Source organism: Mobula hypostoma, chromosome 29 (genome assembly GCF_963921235.1).
Source record: "Mobula hypostoma chromosome 29, sMobHyp1.1, whole genome shotgun sequence".
Lineage (NCBI taxonomy): Eukaryota > Metazoa > Chordata > Chondrichthyes > Myliobatiformes > Myliobatidae > Mobula > Mobula hypostoma.
Window position 1 is genome coordinate 16155022 of NC_086125.1, and position 14931 is coordinate 16169952.

The 14931-nt window shown below is 51.6% G+C and overlaps 1 protein-coding gene across 2 annotated transcripts in view; it reads left to right on the forward strand.

Moving 5' to 3' along the window:
- LOC134339361 (rho GTPase-activating protein SYDE2-like) overlaps positions 1-14467 on the forward strand; it is a 75164-nt gene extending 60697 nt beyond the window's left edge. For both annotated transcript variants that reach the window (XM_063035793.1, XM_063035794.1), the window contains exons 7-8: positions 6819-7050; positions 13018-14467. In XM_063035793.1, coding sequence (XP_062891863.1) covers positions 6819-7050; positions 13018-13826 — 1041 coding nt within the window. In that variant the 3' untranslated portion in view covers positions 13827-14467. The remainder of the gene's footprint in view (positions 1-6818; positions 7051-13017) is intronic.
- Positions 14468-14931: the final 464 nt, after the last annotated feature.

Below are 14931 nucleotides of genomic sequence, written 5' to 3' on the forward strand. Positions count from 1 at the left end.
GCTGTCTTTTTGGAGTTCGCACGCTGTCAATGTGGCCATGATGCATTCCCTAGATGCTCCGACTTCCTTCCATGTCCCAAATACGTGGATCAGTGGGTTAACTGGCGGCTCTGTTTGGGTGTGTGGTAGAATCTGCGGAAGTGTGTGGAGAGTAGGTTGTGGGGAAAACAGTTGGGGGCAATATGATTGTTCTGTGAGCTTAAACAACTCAATTGGCTGACGGCCTCCAAACAGAGAGGGACAGGCAGGCAAACTGCCCTGACGAAGGGTCTCGGCCCGAAACATCGACTGTTTACTCTTTTCCACAGATACTGCCTGACCTGCTGAGTTCCTCCAGAATTTTGTGCATGTCGAACGGTGCGGGCTGAAGCCTGGCTTCACGCACCAGACCATGGGCTTCTGATGCCAGGTGTGCACCAGTTTCGGGGACGCATCTGCCAGCGACCAGGCCCACTGCCACACTCCGGTCGGGGTCCTGGAGAAAGTGTGCAGAAGGGTCGTCGTCGTCGTTTGGCCATGGGGCAGTGCATGGTACCATAACCCAGGGCACTCTCCTGAGCCCGAAACAGCAACACTTAAACTGTCTGTGCAGTACGGAGAGAGTGTTACACTACCTGAAACACCATCCTCTGGGTGAAACGCAAAGCACTGTCCCCATAGCCCCCGGCCTCTTGAGGACATCAGTGAGCAATGTTAGAGCCAGGAGGAGGTCTACCCATCCCTTAGTGGACGACTCGTCAGTCTGCTCATTACCTTGTGAGATCCTGCCATTTTTTTCTTCAAGGGGCTTCAGTGACTATAAAAGGCTTTGTGGTGAGCACAGCCCATGTAAGATCAATTAAAAACACCAGTCTGACATGGTGATGGGTGTAACAGAGGTTTATATGAATCTCCTTTAATTATGAGTATTGTATAATTTTTCACTTTGCTAACAATCTGGTAGTGTATGGATTTTTGTTTTCTTTTCCCAGTTTGCAGTGTTTTAGTGCCTTGCAGTTCCTCTCCATTAGTCGGGAAACTATGACACAGGAATCTCGGGATGCAGCCTTATCCATTCCCATCCCCTCATTCTTTCACCACTGATCATTCCCAATATTTCCTGTACATTCAGTTCTTCCCGATCCCTGCTGCACTCCAGCTTTTGCAGGGATATAATTGTAACAAGGGGGAGACCTCCCGTGGTCTGCAGAAATTTATATAGGCATCCATTAGTCTCATGAGACCATGGATTTGCGCCTTGGAAGGTTTCCAGGGCGCAGGCCGGGGCAACGTTGTATGGAAGACCGGCAGTTGCCCATGCTGCAAGTCTCCCCTCTCCACGCCACCGATGTTGTCCAAGGGAAGGGCATTAGGACCCATACAGCTTGGCACCAGTGTCGTCACAGAGCAATGTGTGGTTAAGTGCTTTGCTCAAGGACACACACACACTGCCTCAGCCAAGGCTCGAACTAGCGACCTTCAAATCAGTAGACAAACGTCTTAACCACTTGGCCACACACTGAAATAGCAGTGTGGCAAATGTCCCTGACATCACCAATAATAAAATATCTAAAATAACCGGGCCTGGAACACAAAAGCACTTACAACTCTTCCTTTTATTTTACTTGTGCACAAGGAGAACAGCTGAGGCCTCTGTCACCCACGCTGTTCTGAAGCCTGAACAGAGAACTGATGTTTTTATACAGAATTGGCTTATCGGTTACAGGAATCGATTAGTGTAATATATTTCTGAACTCCCAACTCGCAAGATCAAACACCATTGACAGCAGAGGTGATCAGCGAAACCTCAAGCAGACAATAGAGCAACACACATAAAAGTTGCTGGTGAACGCAGCAGGCCAGGCAGCATCTCTAGGAAGAGGTGCAGTCGACGTTTCAGGCCGAGACCCTTCGTCAGGATGTCCTGACGAAGGGTCTCGGCCCGAAACGTCGACTGCACCTCTTCCTAGAGATGCCGCCTGGCCTGTGAGTCCTGACGAAGGGTCTCGGCCTGAAACGTTGACTGCACCTCTTCCTAGAGATGCTGCCTGGCCTGCTGCATTCACCAGCAACTTTTATGCGTGTTGCTTGAATTTCCAGCATCTGCAGAATTCCTGTTGTTTGAGCAGACAATAGAGCCTTAGTCGTCGGGTATGTTTCACATCCTTCTGTTCTCTTATCTGTCTCCAGCAGCCCCTGTTGAGTAAAGACCATACTGTCAGGAGCAGAATTAGACTATTTGGCCCATCAAGTCTTCTCTGCCATATCACCACGGTGGATCCATTTTCCCTGTTAGCCCCAATCTCCTGCCTTCTCCCCGTAATCCTTCATGCCCTGTCTAATCAAAAATCTATCAAGCTCTGCTTTAAATGTACCCAGTGACTCCACAACCGCCTGTGAAAATGAGTTTCACAGATTCGTCACTCACTGGTTAAAGAAATTCCTCCTCATCTTCATTCTAAATGAAAACCCCTCTATTCTGAGGCAGTGCCCTCTGGTCCTAACTCCCCCACTGTAGGCAGCGTCCTCTCTACATCCACTCTTTTGAGGCCTTTCAACATTCGATAGGTTTCAATGAGATCCCCGCTCATTCTTCTGAATTCCAGGGAATGTAGACACAGAGCCTCATATGGTAACCCTTTCATTCCCAGAATGAACCTCCTCTGAACACTCTCTGATGTCGGCACATGCTTTCTTAGATAAGGGGTCCAAACTTCTCACAATACTCCAAATTACCAATCCCTTATTAAGCCTCAAAATTACATCCCTGCTTTTATATTCTAGGCCTCTCAAAATGAATGCTAACATTACGTTTGCCTTCCTCACCACCAACCTGCAAATTAACCTTGAGGGAATGCTGCGTGCTGACTCTCAAGTCCCTTTACATCTCAGATTTTTGAATTTTCTGTCCTTTTAGAAAACAGTTTATGCTTTTATTTCTTCTACCAAAGCGCATGACCGTACACAACTCAACACTGTAAACCACCTGCCACTTCTTTGCCCAGTCTCCTCATCTGTCTAAGTCCTTCTGCAACCTCCCTGCTTCTTCGAAAACTATCTGCCCCTTTATCTGTCTTCGTATCATCCACACACTTGGCCCCAAAGCCATCAATTTCATCATCCAAAACGTTGAATTACAACATAAAAAGACACTGTCCCAACACAGACCCCTGTGGAACACCACTAGTCACCAGCAGCCAATCTGAAAAGGTTTCTTTTATTCCCACTGTTTCCTCCTGCCAATCAGCCAATTCTCTATCCATGCCAGTATCTTTCCTGTAATACCCTGTGCTCTTAACTTGCTAAGCAGCCTCCTGTGCGGCACCTTGTCAAAGGCCTTCTGAAAATCCAAGTACACAACATCCACTGATTCTCCTTTGTTCTATCCTGCTTGTTATTTCTTCAAATAATTCCAACGGATTTGTTTGGCAGGATTTTCCCTTAAGGAAATCATGCTGACTTCGACCTATTTTAACATGTGCTTCTAAGTACAACAAAACCACGTCCTTAACAATCAACTCCCACATCTTCGCAACTACTGAAGTCAGAATAACTGGGCTATAATTCCTTTTCTTCTGCCCCTATCCCTCCTGGAAGAGTGGAGCAACGTTTGCAATTTTCCAGTCCTCCGGGACCGTGCCAGAATCTATTGATTCTTGAAAGATCATTAATAATGGCTACACGGTCTCCTCAGCCAACTCTTTCAGAAGTTTTCCCAGGACATTCTCCCTAGTAATGGCAACTTCACTCACTTCCGCCCCCTGACAGTTTTGAGTGAAGATTCGAACTTCTGGCATACTGCTAGTGTCTTCCACAGTGAAGACTGATGCAAAATTACTTATTTGGTTCATCCAACACTTCCTTGTCCCCCATTACTACCTCTCCAGCATAATTTTCCAGCAGTCTGATATCTATTCTTGTCTGTCTTTTACCCTTTATATTTCTGAAGAAACTTTTGGTATCCTCTTCAATATTATTGGCTAGCTTTCATTTGAATTCCATCTTTTTACTTGCCTTCTGTTAGTCTTTAAAACCTCCTAATCCTCCAACTTCCCACTAATTTTTACTCTCTTGTATGCTGTCTCTTTTGGCTTTGTCTTCCCTTGTTAGCCACAGTTGTGTTATCCTGCCTTTAGAATACTATTTCATCTTTGGGATGTATCTATTCTGCCCCTTCTGAATTGCTCCCAGAAATTCCAGCCATGCCTCTCTGCCTCATCCCTGCCAATGTTCTTTTTCAATCAATTCCGGCCAACTCCTCCCTCGTGCCTCGATAATTCCCTTTATCTACTGTAATACTGATACATCTGACTTTAGCTTCTCCTTCTCAAATTTCCGGGTGAATTCAATCAATATATGATCACTTCCCCTATGGTTTCTTTTACCTTAAGCTCTCTAATCAGTACAGTTCCTTGCACAATACCCTATCCAGAATAGCTGATACCCCAGTGGGCTCAAGCACGAGATGAAAAGCCAACTACAAGTTTCCCCACTGGGATCTAGCACCGACCTGATCTTCCCAATCTACCTGCATGTTGAAATCCCCCATAACTATTGTAATATTGCCCTTTTGACATGCCTTTTCTATCAGCTGTTGTAATGTGTAGCTCTCATCTTTGCTAACAGTTCAGCACCCATATATAAGTCCCATCAGGGTCTTTTTACCCTTACAAATTCTGAGCTCTTAACCACAAGGATATTCTACACCTTCCAATTCTATGTCACCTCTTTAAAGGAAAGCTATGTTTTGGGAAGAGCTTTCTGGAAAAGTCTCACTACAGAGGTCTCACTTGAGTACACACCATCTTGTCTGTAGTAAGCAGAGGTATCCCTAGCGGTCTCACTTGACTACAACTGCCCCGGTCCATCCTTGCCCCGCCGTGACTTCCACAACACCATCTCCAATGGTGGTACTTCCCCGCCCCACTCTCTCCCCCAGAACCCAGAATCTCAATCCCATCTAAAGTTTGGTTGACTCCTGCCACAAGCAAATTAGTTTTCACATTTACCAAACAGGGTACCCGATCTATTTTTCATCAATGGATTGGTTTGAATTGGGAGGGAGTCTGGAAAATTGGGCGCCACAGTGGCCTAGAAATCAGAGCAAAGAAATGCAGAGCACAATGGGAGAGTAGAGGTCCAGGTGGGTGTAGTAAACCCTTCATGCTACATTATCCAATCTGCTTTTGCCACTAATCTACATTATCCAATCTGCTTTCACCACTAATCTACATTATCCATTCTGCTTTTGCCACTAATCTACATTATCCAATCTGCTTTCACCACTAATCTACATTATCCAATATGCTTTTGTCACTAATCTACATTATCCAATCTGCTTTCGCCACTAGTTCACGGGTGCATTACAACTCACCGTGATGGTGTACTAGTCAGCCCGACACTGTTACTGCTCGGGGCGTCAGAGTTTGGAGTTCAATCCCGGCGTCCTTTGTAAGGAGTTTGTACGTTCTCCCCATGGAACGCATGGGTTTCCTCTGGGTGCTCTGGTTTCCATCCACAGTCCAAAGACGCATCGGTTAGTAGGTGAATTTGTCATTCTAATTGTCCATGATTAAGGTTAAATGGGGTTGGTGGTGGTGCAGCTCGAAGGGCTGGGAGGGCCGACTCCGCAGTCTATCTATCTATAAAAATAAAATCAAAATCAGATATAATGTTATTTTCCAGGCTTCGGTAGGGCAAGCAACCTGCCTCCAACAGGGGCAGGGAGAGACCCGAGAGTGAAGTTGCTTCTGGAAACCATTGTCTGAGCTAGAAGGTTGTGCCCACCCCTTTGGGATGGCAGCCCTGGGTATGCATTGAACATGTATCAGGACCGATGCTCCAAGGGAGTGCATTACTCTCAATGTTCCCGTCTTCCTGAGGAGATATTCAACTCACCTTGTGCTCAAAGCTGATCAGGCATTAGAATTATGTCTGGGGGAAAAGGAAAAACAGATTATCTGATCACATTGTCAGTGCTGCTTGTTGGATCTTGCTATGTACAAAATGGCTGCTGCTTCCCCCACCACTGCACTGTATTTACAACCTCCCAGACGTAGAGCGTTCCTCGAATTCTGAGGAAGCTGCTGTGTAAATACCAGTACTTCCCCATCACACACTCCCCACCGGGATGATCTTTTGGATGTTTCGCCAAGGCAGGGGGTGACAGAGCAGGGCAGTCACTCACAACATGCTGGAGGAACTCAGCAGGTCGGGCAGCATCCGTGGAAACAATCGTCAACGTTTTGGCCCGGAACCCTTCGTCAGGGTTGAAGAGGGAAGGGGCAGAGGCCCTATAAAGTAGGTGGGGAAAGGGTGGGAAGGAGAAGGCTGGTAGGTTCCAGGTGAAAAACCAGTAAGGGGAAAGATAATGGGGCAGTCGTGAGGCTGTCCACCATTCTAGACACTCAGCTTCCATCCTGACCACTGGTGCTGCCTGTGTGGAGTTTTCATGTTCGCCCTGTGATAGTGTGGACCTCCAGCATCTCCCACCCTCTCTCTTGTCTCTCCCTCCCCCTCCGCTCCTCACCCTCGCTCTCTCCCCCTCACTCTCTCCCTCTCTACCCCCCGCTCTCTACCCCCCCACTCTCTGCCCCCTCTCTACCCCCCTACCCCCTCTACCCTCCCTCTCTACCCCCATCGACCCCCTCTCTCTCCCCCGCACCCATTCCTCTCCCTCTCCATCTGCCCCTCCCCCCTCACTGAAGTGATAGTGATGTTGGTGTTGTGGACTGTGTAAACGAGACCCCTTTTCCCTGGAGCAGCAGAGGCTCGGGCAGGGATGGTGTGTGTCCACTCCCCACTCCTCTCCTTGTAACGCCTGTGCTGTCCTCCGTCAGGCCACACTGACCCTGCTTCTTGACCATCTGAGCCTGGTGGCCTCGCTCCAGGAGTCCAACAAGATGACGTGCCAGAACCTGGCGGTGTGCTTTGGGCCAGTGCTCCTTGGCCAGAAGCAGGAAAACTCCCAGCACGGCTCCTGCGCCTTCTCGCACTCCAAGGAACTCGCCAGCGCTCTGGATTTCAAGAGGCACATCGAGGTCTTACACTACCTGCTGCAGCTGTGGCCCAGTGAGTACACGGTCGGGTTTTCTGGTGGTTGTGGGCGGGGAGTGAGCTGCTGATTGTCGGGAGTTACAGACACTGTCTCAGCATCAAAGCCACTGAAGGGAAAACAGTCAAACTCCCCCCACCCAGCTAATAACTCCTTGTTTATCCCTACATTGGGACCAGGAGTCGGAGTAGGCATCCTTAGTCCTTCAGTCTCACATCTCATGTATTGTAACTGGTGGCTGGGTAACTCAGTAGTGTGTTTGGAACTGGTCAGGGACCCTGCCCCCTCCCTCCCACTGAAGTAACCCTGGTGTTCCCCGTGTGGGCTTGGAAGAAGTACTTGTAACAGTCAGTATCCTCAAGGCTGGGGCAGGAACAGTGTTCTGGGTTGCGGTGCAGTGGACTGTGATTCATAACGTCCCTGTGTCAGGGTCCCCCTGAGCTCCTCTCTCCGCTTGCTCTACGTAGGTTCCCAGGATATTTTGGAGGGTAGATGAGGGTTGAACCACGTTGGTGTGGGACTGGGTACGTGTGAAGGGAGGTGGGGGGGGGAAAGGACAAGGTTCACTTCTGATGGGCATTGGTGACCTGGTCTAGCTTCCCTGTCTGCTTGGTGGTGATGCTGGCTATCAATGGCTGTTTAATCTCCATCTACCTGCAGCACTTCTAGTCCTGAATGCGAGCTGTGCCCACACACTCTGGGTGATCAGTGAGGGCATCGATCCTTGACGGAGGTGAGAGCAATCAGTGATGTGACAGATCTGAGAGGGAATGGGTGGTGCTGGGGCAGGTGAGGGTGCAGTGGTGTTAAAAAATACACCCCTGACCCTACCCTCTCCACATTGTCAGCGAGAGTGAAAGATGATAGGTGCTTTTACCCGATGATTTGCTCTGTAAAGGAATGGATCTTAAAATGAGCTGGAAGTAGGAATCGTTGACATAAAAGGATTGGCACCTGAGAAGGCAGAGTGATTGAAAATGGGTCTTGGCCTGAAATGTAACTGTTTGTCAATTTCCATAAATGCTGAATCCCGCCAGCATTTTTCGTGCGCTGCTTTGGTTGTTAAGCTATTGACTAATCATAGCAAGTCTGCATGAGGCCAAAATCCCCATCAACTTGATCGGGGTTGAGTAGACTCCATCAGGTTCATGACCAAAGTTCGAAGTGCATTTGTTATCAAACTGTGTATACTATATACAGCCTTGAGGCTGAATCCTTACAGGCAGCCCCAAAGCAGAGGAATCCAATACAGCCCATTTAAACAAATGTGTAGAAAAAAGAACAAATCATACAAACAGTAAAACATAAGCAAACCACTAAACAACGAAAGTGAACTCATAGCCACAAAACCGGTCATTATTGCAGCCAATCCAAGAGCCTGTTCGTTGCAGGCCAGTCTCAGTTTAGCACAGAGATGAGTTACAAGTTGAACACCGGCCTGACCCTCACCTCTGGCCCCGACACCCCGACCTTTGCGATCTGGCCCAGTGCAAAAAATCAGCCAAACCTCGGTTCTTTCCTTGCTCTCGGCCCAGGCACCACCCCCACCCCCCGCCTCGGCTCTGCCTCACCTGGCCTAGATCTGCTGCTTCGAATCAGCAAGCCACTCCAGCAATGGCCAATTGTTGGCTCGTTCCTCACTCTAGGGCCCTGATTCAGCCCATATACGCAGTGCCACATCTGTCCTGCACCCTCAAGAATTCAGTTCGTACTGGTGGTCCAAAGGCTCAACTCTAAAAAGCTATTGATTGCAGTGACCATCTCCGAGAAGAAGTGTGATTAATAAAGTAGTTAGTAGTTTTGTTTGCTACCAGTAGGCCGTCACTGCGTTTCACCCAGCGCCATCTTAAATGGGAAGATGGAAAACAAGGTGAAGACAAAGACCACCCTGTGTGTCAGGGAAGGTTGGGCTCAGTTGTTTTACTATCTAGCCTGGAGTGTCCAGGCAACATTTCTCAGAGTGTAAGTGTCCTCAGTGGCTTGGTCTGAATTTTGGACAGAGCGTGGTTGGGAGTGCTGAGCTGAGGAGAAGCCCAGCTACCTCAGTGAACACTTGGCCAGTGAGAGAGTTCTGAGGGGAGAGGCTGCAGCGAGTGGAGGGGTAGGGGAAGAGAGAGGCCTGGCCTGAGAGACATGTCAGATGTGTACAGCAGCTCCTATGCAAAATGCTGGAGGAACTCAGCAGGTCGGTCAGCATCTGTGGAATGGAATAACTCGTCGATGGTTCAGGCCGAGCCCCTTCACTGGGGACTTTACCTCCTCCCCCACAATCCACTTTCCACAGGAATCACTCCCTCGGTGACTCCATCCATTCATCCCTCCCCACTGATCTCCCTCCCGGCACTTATCCCTGTCAGTGACATGTGCTGCACTTACCCCTTCACCTCCTTCCTCAACACCTTTCAGGGCCCCGAACAGTCCATCCCGGTGAGGCAACGTGTCAGGTGCAAATCTGTTGGGATCATCTGTGATATCTGGTGCTCCCGGTGCGGTCTCCTCTACATTGGTGAGACCTGGTCTCGATTGGGGGGCCACTTTGCCAAGCACGTTTGCTCCGTATTATGCAGCAATCGGGATTTCCTGGTGGCCAGCCGTTTCAATTCCACTCTTCATTCCAAATTGTTGTTCATGGCCTCCTCTGCTGCCGTGATCTCAGGTTGGAGGAGCGTATTCCATCGAGGTAACCTCCAACCAGATGGCATGAACATCAATTTCTCTAACTTTTGGAAATTTCTCTTCTCTCCCCATTCTCTCTTTTTTTCCTTTCCCCATTCTGGCTCCTCTCTTACCCCTTCACTTGCCTCTCACTCCCTCTGGTCACACCCTCCTCTCCTCCTTCAGCCCTTTATCTTTGCTACCTATCACCCCCCAGCTTCTCATCTCCTATCTGCCAGCTTGTTACTCCTCCCTCTCTCCCCACTTTCTTATTCTGGCTTCTTTCCCCTTCCTTTCCAGTTCTGATGAAGGTTCTCAGCCTGAAATGCTGTCTGTTCATTCCTCTCCATAGACGCTCCCTGACCTTCTGAGTTCCTCCAGCATTTGTGTGTGTTACTCTGGCTTTCCAGCATCTGCAGAATCTCTTGTATTTATGATATACAGCAACTCAGCTGACTTCTGTGGAAAAACCTTCTCGATATGAAACCTTAACGTTGGGTCCTGACCTGCTTTCTCTGCTCCTGTTCCAGTTTTCAGCATTTGTGGTGTTTTTCTTTGAGTGGGGGGATAATTCACCCTCTGCAGAGGGCCAGGGGTGGCAGGTCTGATTGACGGAGGAGTATGTTCCTGATGCAGTGAGTGGTGCTGCTGGGGGGAGGAGGTAAAGATGTGTTTGGTGGTAGGGTCCCGTTGAGGATGACAGACGTTGCAGAGAACGATGTGCTGGATGCAGAGTCCCATTGGCTCCGGTTCCGGCTCCCTGCTCCGTCATTGGTCGCTGCGGTAGGGTAGCGGTGAGCGTGACGCTATTTCAGCGTAGACACAAAATACTCTGCAGATGCTGGGGTCAAAGCAGCACTCACAACACGCTGGAGGAACTCAGCAGGTCGGGCAGCATCCATGGAAAGGATCAGTCAACGTTTCGGGCCGGAACCCTTCGTCAGGACTGAAGAGGGAGGGGGCAGAGGCCCTATGAAGAAGGTGGGGGGAAGGTGGGAAGGAGAAGGCTGGTAGGTGCCAGGTGAAAAACCCAGTAAGGGGAAAGATTAGATTAGATTAGATTCAACTTTATTGTCATTGTGTCGAGTACAGATACAAAGCCAATGAAATGCATTTAGCATCTGACCAGAAATGCAAAGGATAGTGTTATTTACAAAATAACTGCGAATAAAAAAAGTGCTACAGCACACAAATATAAAAGTACTGAGACAGTACAATATGGATGCAATACTGCTTAGCACTGTGATGAGAGGTTCAGCAGTGTCACAGCCTCAGGGAAGAAGCTCTTTCTGTGCCTGCTGGTGCGGGAGCGGAGGCTCCAGTAGCGCCAACCAGATGGGAGGAGAGTAAAAAGTCCATGGTTAATGTTAACCATGATAAAGATACCCAAAGATAAAGGGGTGGGGGAGGGGAAGCAGGGAGGGGATAGGCAGGGAAGGTGAAGAAGGAGTTGGGGAAAACACAATGGGTAGTACCGTCATATACCATCTGGGTAGTCTCCAGCCCCTTGGTATGAACATTGAATTCTCCAACTTCCGGTAATTTCCTCCCCCTCTCTTCCCCCATCCCAGTTTCACTCTGCCCCCTCCCCAGCTGCCTATCACCTCCCTCATGGTTCTGCCTCCTTCTACTACCCATTGTGCTTTCCCCTATTCCTTCTTCACCTTTCTGGTTATCTTTATCTTTCCCCTTACTGGTTTTTCACCTGGCACCTACCAGCCTCCTCCTTCCCACCCTCCTTCCACCTTCTTTATAGGGCCTCTGCCCCTTCCCTCTTCAGTCCTGACGAAGGGTTCCGGCCTGATACGTTGACTGATCATTTCCACGGATGCTGCCCGACCTGCTGAGTTCCTTCAGCGTGTTGTGGGTGTTGTGACGCTATTTCAGCTCAGGCCGCCGGAGTTTGGAGTTCAACTCCAACAGCGTTCCGTAAAGAGTCTCTGTACATCCTCCCGCTGGAATGCATGGGTTTTTCCCCGGGTGCCTCAGTTTCTTCCCACAGTCCAAAGACACACCAGCTGGGTTAATTAGATTGTCCTGTGGTTAGGTGAGAGTTAAGTCGGGGGTTGTCCAGGGTGACTGACTCAGGGGCCGGAAGGGCCTATCTGTATCATTAAGTAAACAAAAATGGATCAAAATCGCTGGATGAAGTGTAGCCCCTTTCAGAGTTACATTTCTTAGTCTGAACAGCTGCAGAAGAATGGTGGTGAGCTGTCACTGGGGCGCTGGGAGGTTCTCTCATCAGAGTCACCTCAGGCAGTTGTGACTACATCACCGCGACTGGAAGCTGGGTCTGAGGGAGTACTAGTGACTAGTGACATGTGGAGGCAGGGAGACCCATTGAAACGAGGACCTGGTCCTCAACCCCTTGCTTGCCTTCTGGGGCCCCAAACCCCCACAGCCCTGTTGCAGCCCTAGGAATGGTCCTGAGTGGAGAACCAGTCAATGGGCGGACCCAGCCTCGGTACAACCGTTGCGCAGCAGGGTAGGTTTGTGGAATCGGGCCTTGTATCTGCAGGTTTATCAGGTACCTATCTTTATTAATCCAGTTTTCTACTGTTTAGCCTTCTGGGCTTTGCTGGTTCAGGTGCTATCTCAATGTGTTATAAAGTCACACCAGTGCTGGTCTGTTCTCTGCCCCAGCCGAAGGCATGGGTCCACGGGCTTGCACGTCTACTTGGGCTGCCGCCTACAGTAAGTCCCCTCTGTATTTCGCAGAGCCAGATCATTCAGTGAATAACGTCCCAGCCGTACTTGTCCTGAGGCTTAGACTGACCACGGCAGAGGGAGGGAGGGGGCAGTGTGGATGGTCAGAGATAGGAAGGGGAGAGGCTACGGGGTGTGGGGGGGGTAGTCAGGGGGTGGGGGAGAAGCAGGGGTGTGAAGAGTCAGAGGGTATGGAGGGGGAGTGGGTGTGGAGGGTAGGAGGGTGGAGAGGGAAACTGGGGGTTGGAGAGTGGGCTGGGAAGGGGAGAGGCCAGCATGTGGAGGGGGAAATCAGGTTCAAGGGTCAGAGGTGGGAGGAGAGGTTAGGGGTGTGGAGTGTTCAGGGATGGAGACTTGGGTGGATGATGGTAAAGTCAGGCAGATATCAGGGCAGTGGTGGGGGGGAATAGTGGGCTGAGATATGGGATAGTCTGGAGGGGAATGTACCCTGCTGTTCCCAGCTCGGTTCCACAGATGTGACCCTCTGTGAAGTTCGTCCATTCCCCACGTGTCCCTTCAGGGAGCTGTGTAATCGTAGCTCTGGGTGCTGGAGGTTGTCGGGAGGGGCAGGTGTTAGCCTTGGTCCTTGCCCAGTCCACACTCTTCCCTGCTCTCACCCGCAGGTGACCGCATCAGACGGAAGCGAGATGCGTTGTTGGAGTGGCCAGCGTCAACCAACTGCCTGCGCCCCAGAGCCCAGGCCCCCGCGGGCAGCCCGGTCGCTGACGAGGTGGTGTGCCGCACCCGCGTGGGGAGATCCGCGAGCTCGTCCCGTTACCGCCACGCCGGCGACTGGAGCAGCTGTGGCCGAAACCTGTTGCGCTCGGGGAACGACCAGGAGGCAGGTGACCGCGACCAGCTCACCTCGCTGGATGCCGCTGTCCTGGGCTTGCTGGGACCCGCGGACCCGCGGGAGTGCGGCCCGCACCGTACAGAGCTGCGGGGCGGCGGCGTGCGCCGTGCGGACACGTGGAGCAGAGGCTCGTGTCACACGGACACGCGGGACAGAGGTGTACATCACACGGACACGCGGGACAGAGGCGCACACCACACGGACACGCAGGACGGTGGAACACGCCACACGGAAATAAGGCTGTGTGGTTCTCACCGCACAGGCGTGCAGGATGGTAGGCTGCTGCACGCAGACACGTGGGACAGCGGGCCATGGCATACAGCTTCACAGGACAGTAGCTTTCGGCACACGGATACACGAGATTGTGGTTCCATGTCGACCAGCAGACATGATTATGATTTGTACCCAGTTAATGGACAAGGTGACAAGTTGTTCCCTGACACCAGCCACGATGGCGGGCTATTTCCCGATGGCGGAGAGCTGGACTTTGAATCCACTCTTGGTGGGAGGACGAAGGAATTCGACAGCTTAATTGCAGACATTGAGCGGGAGCTCGCAAAGAAAATCATCTTCCTCTGAGACTTGGGGACGGGGGGAGCGGGGGCCTGATTTGGCAGCAGGTGTGGGCGGGCCAGCTCACAGGACTCGCTCGTCCCTGAACCACTCTGTAACAGCACGGTCACTTGGCAACATGGAGGTTACCACATGGTCACACGGTTCACACCTGTGCTTCCTGTCTGTGTGGGGTATGTGGGTCTCCCCTTCCTTCGTTTTGTCTCTTTGGAGGTTTGTTTCACCTCCCTCCCATCCCCAGGGTTCCCCACTCAACAACTCTGAAGGGCTGTGTGGTTTGTGTGCCCTCAGCGCACTCCACCATTTTCCTTCCCCCTCTCTCTCTCTCTCACCCCTCCCTCCCCTCTCCCTCCCCTCTATCCCTCAGCCCTCTCTCCCCTCCCTCCCTCACCCCTCCCTCCCCCTCTCTCCCTCACCCCTCCCTCCCCTCTATCCCTCACCCCTCCCTCCCCTCTCCCTCCCCTCTCCCCCTCACCCCTCCCCCTCACCCCTCCCTCCCCCTCTCTCCCTCCCCCTCTCTCCCTCCCCCTCTCTCCCTCCCCCTCTCTCCCTCACCCATCCCTCACCCATCCCTCACCCATCCCTCACCCATCCCTCACCCCTCCCTCCCCATCCCTCCCCATCCCTCCCCATCCCTCCCCCTCCCTCACCCCTCCCTCCCTCACCCCTCCCTCCCCCTCTCTCCCTCCCCCTCTCTCCCTCACCCCTCCCTCCCTTCTCTCCCTCACCCCTCCCCCTCACCCCTCCCTCACCCCTCCCTCACCCCTCCCTCCCCTCTCCCTCCCCCTCTCCCTCACCCATCCCTCCCCCTCCCCCTCTCCCTCACCCATCCCTCCCCCTCCCTCACCCCTCCCTCCCCCTCTATCCCTCACTCCTCCCTTCCCCTCTATCCCTCACGCCTCCCTTCCCCTCTATCCCTCACGCCTCCCTCCCCCTCTATCCCTCACCTCTCCCTCCCCTCTCTCCCTCACCCCCCTCCCCCTCTATCCCTCTCCCCTCTCTCTCCATCACCCTTTCCTCCCCTCTCTCTCCCTCACCCCCCTCTCTCCCTCACCCCTCCCTTCCCCCTTCCCACAAGCTGCCTCACCACACCCTCCTTACCCAGCCCCTC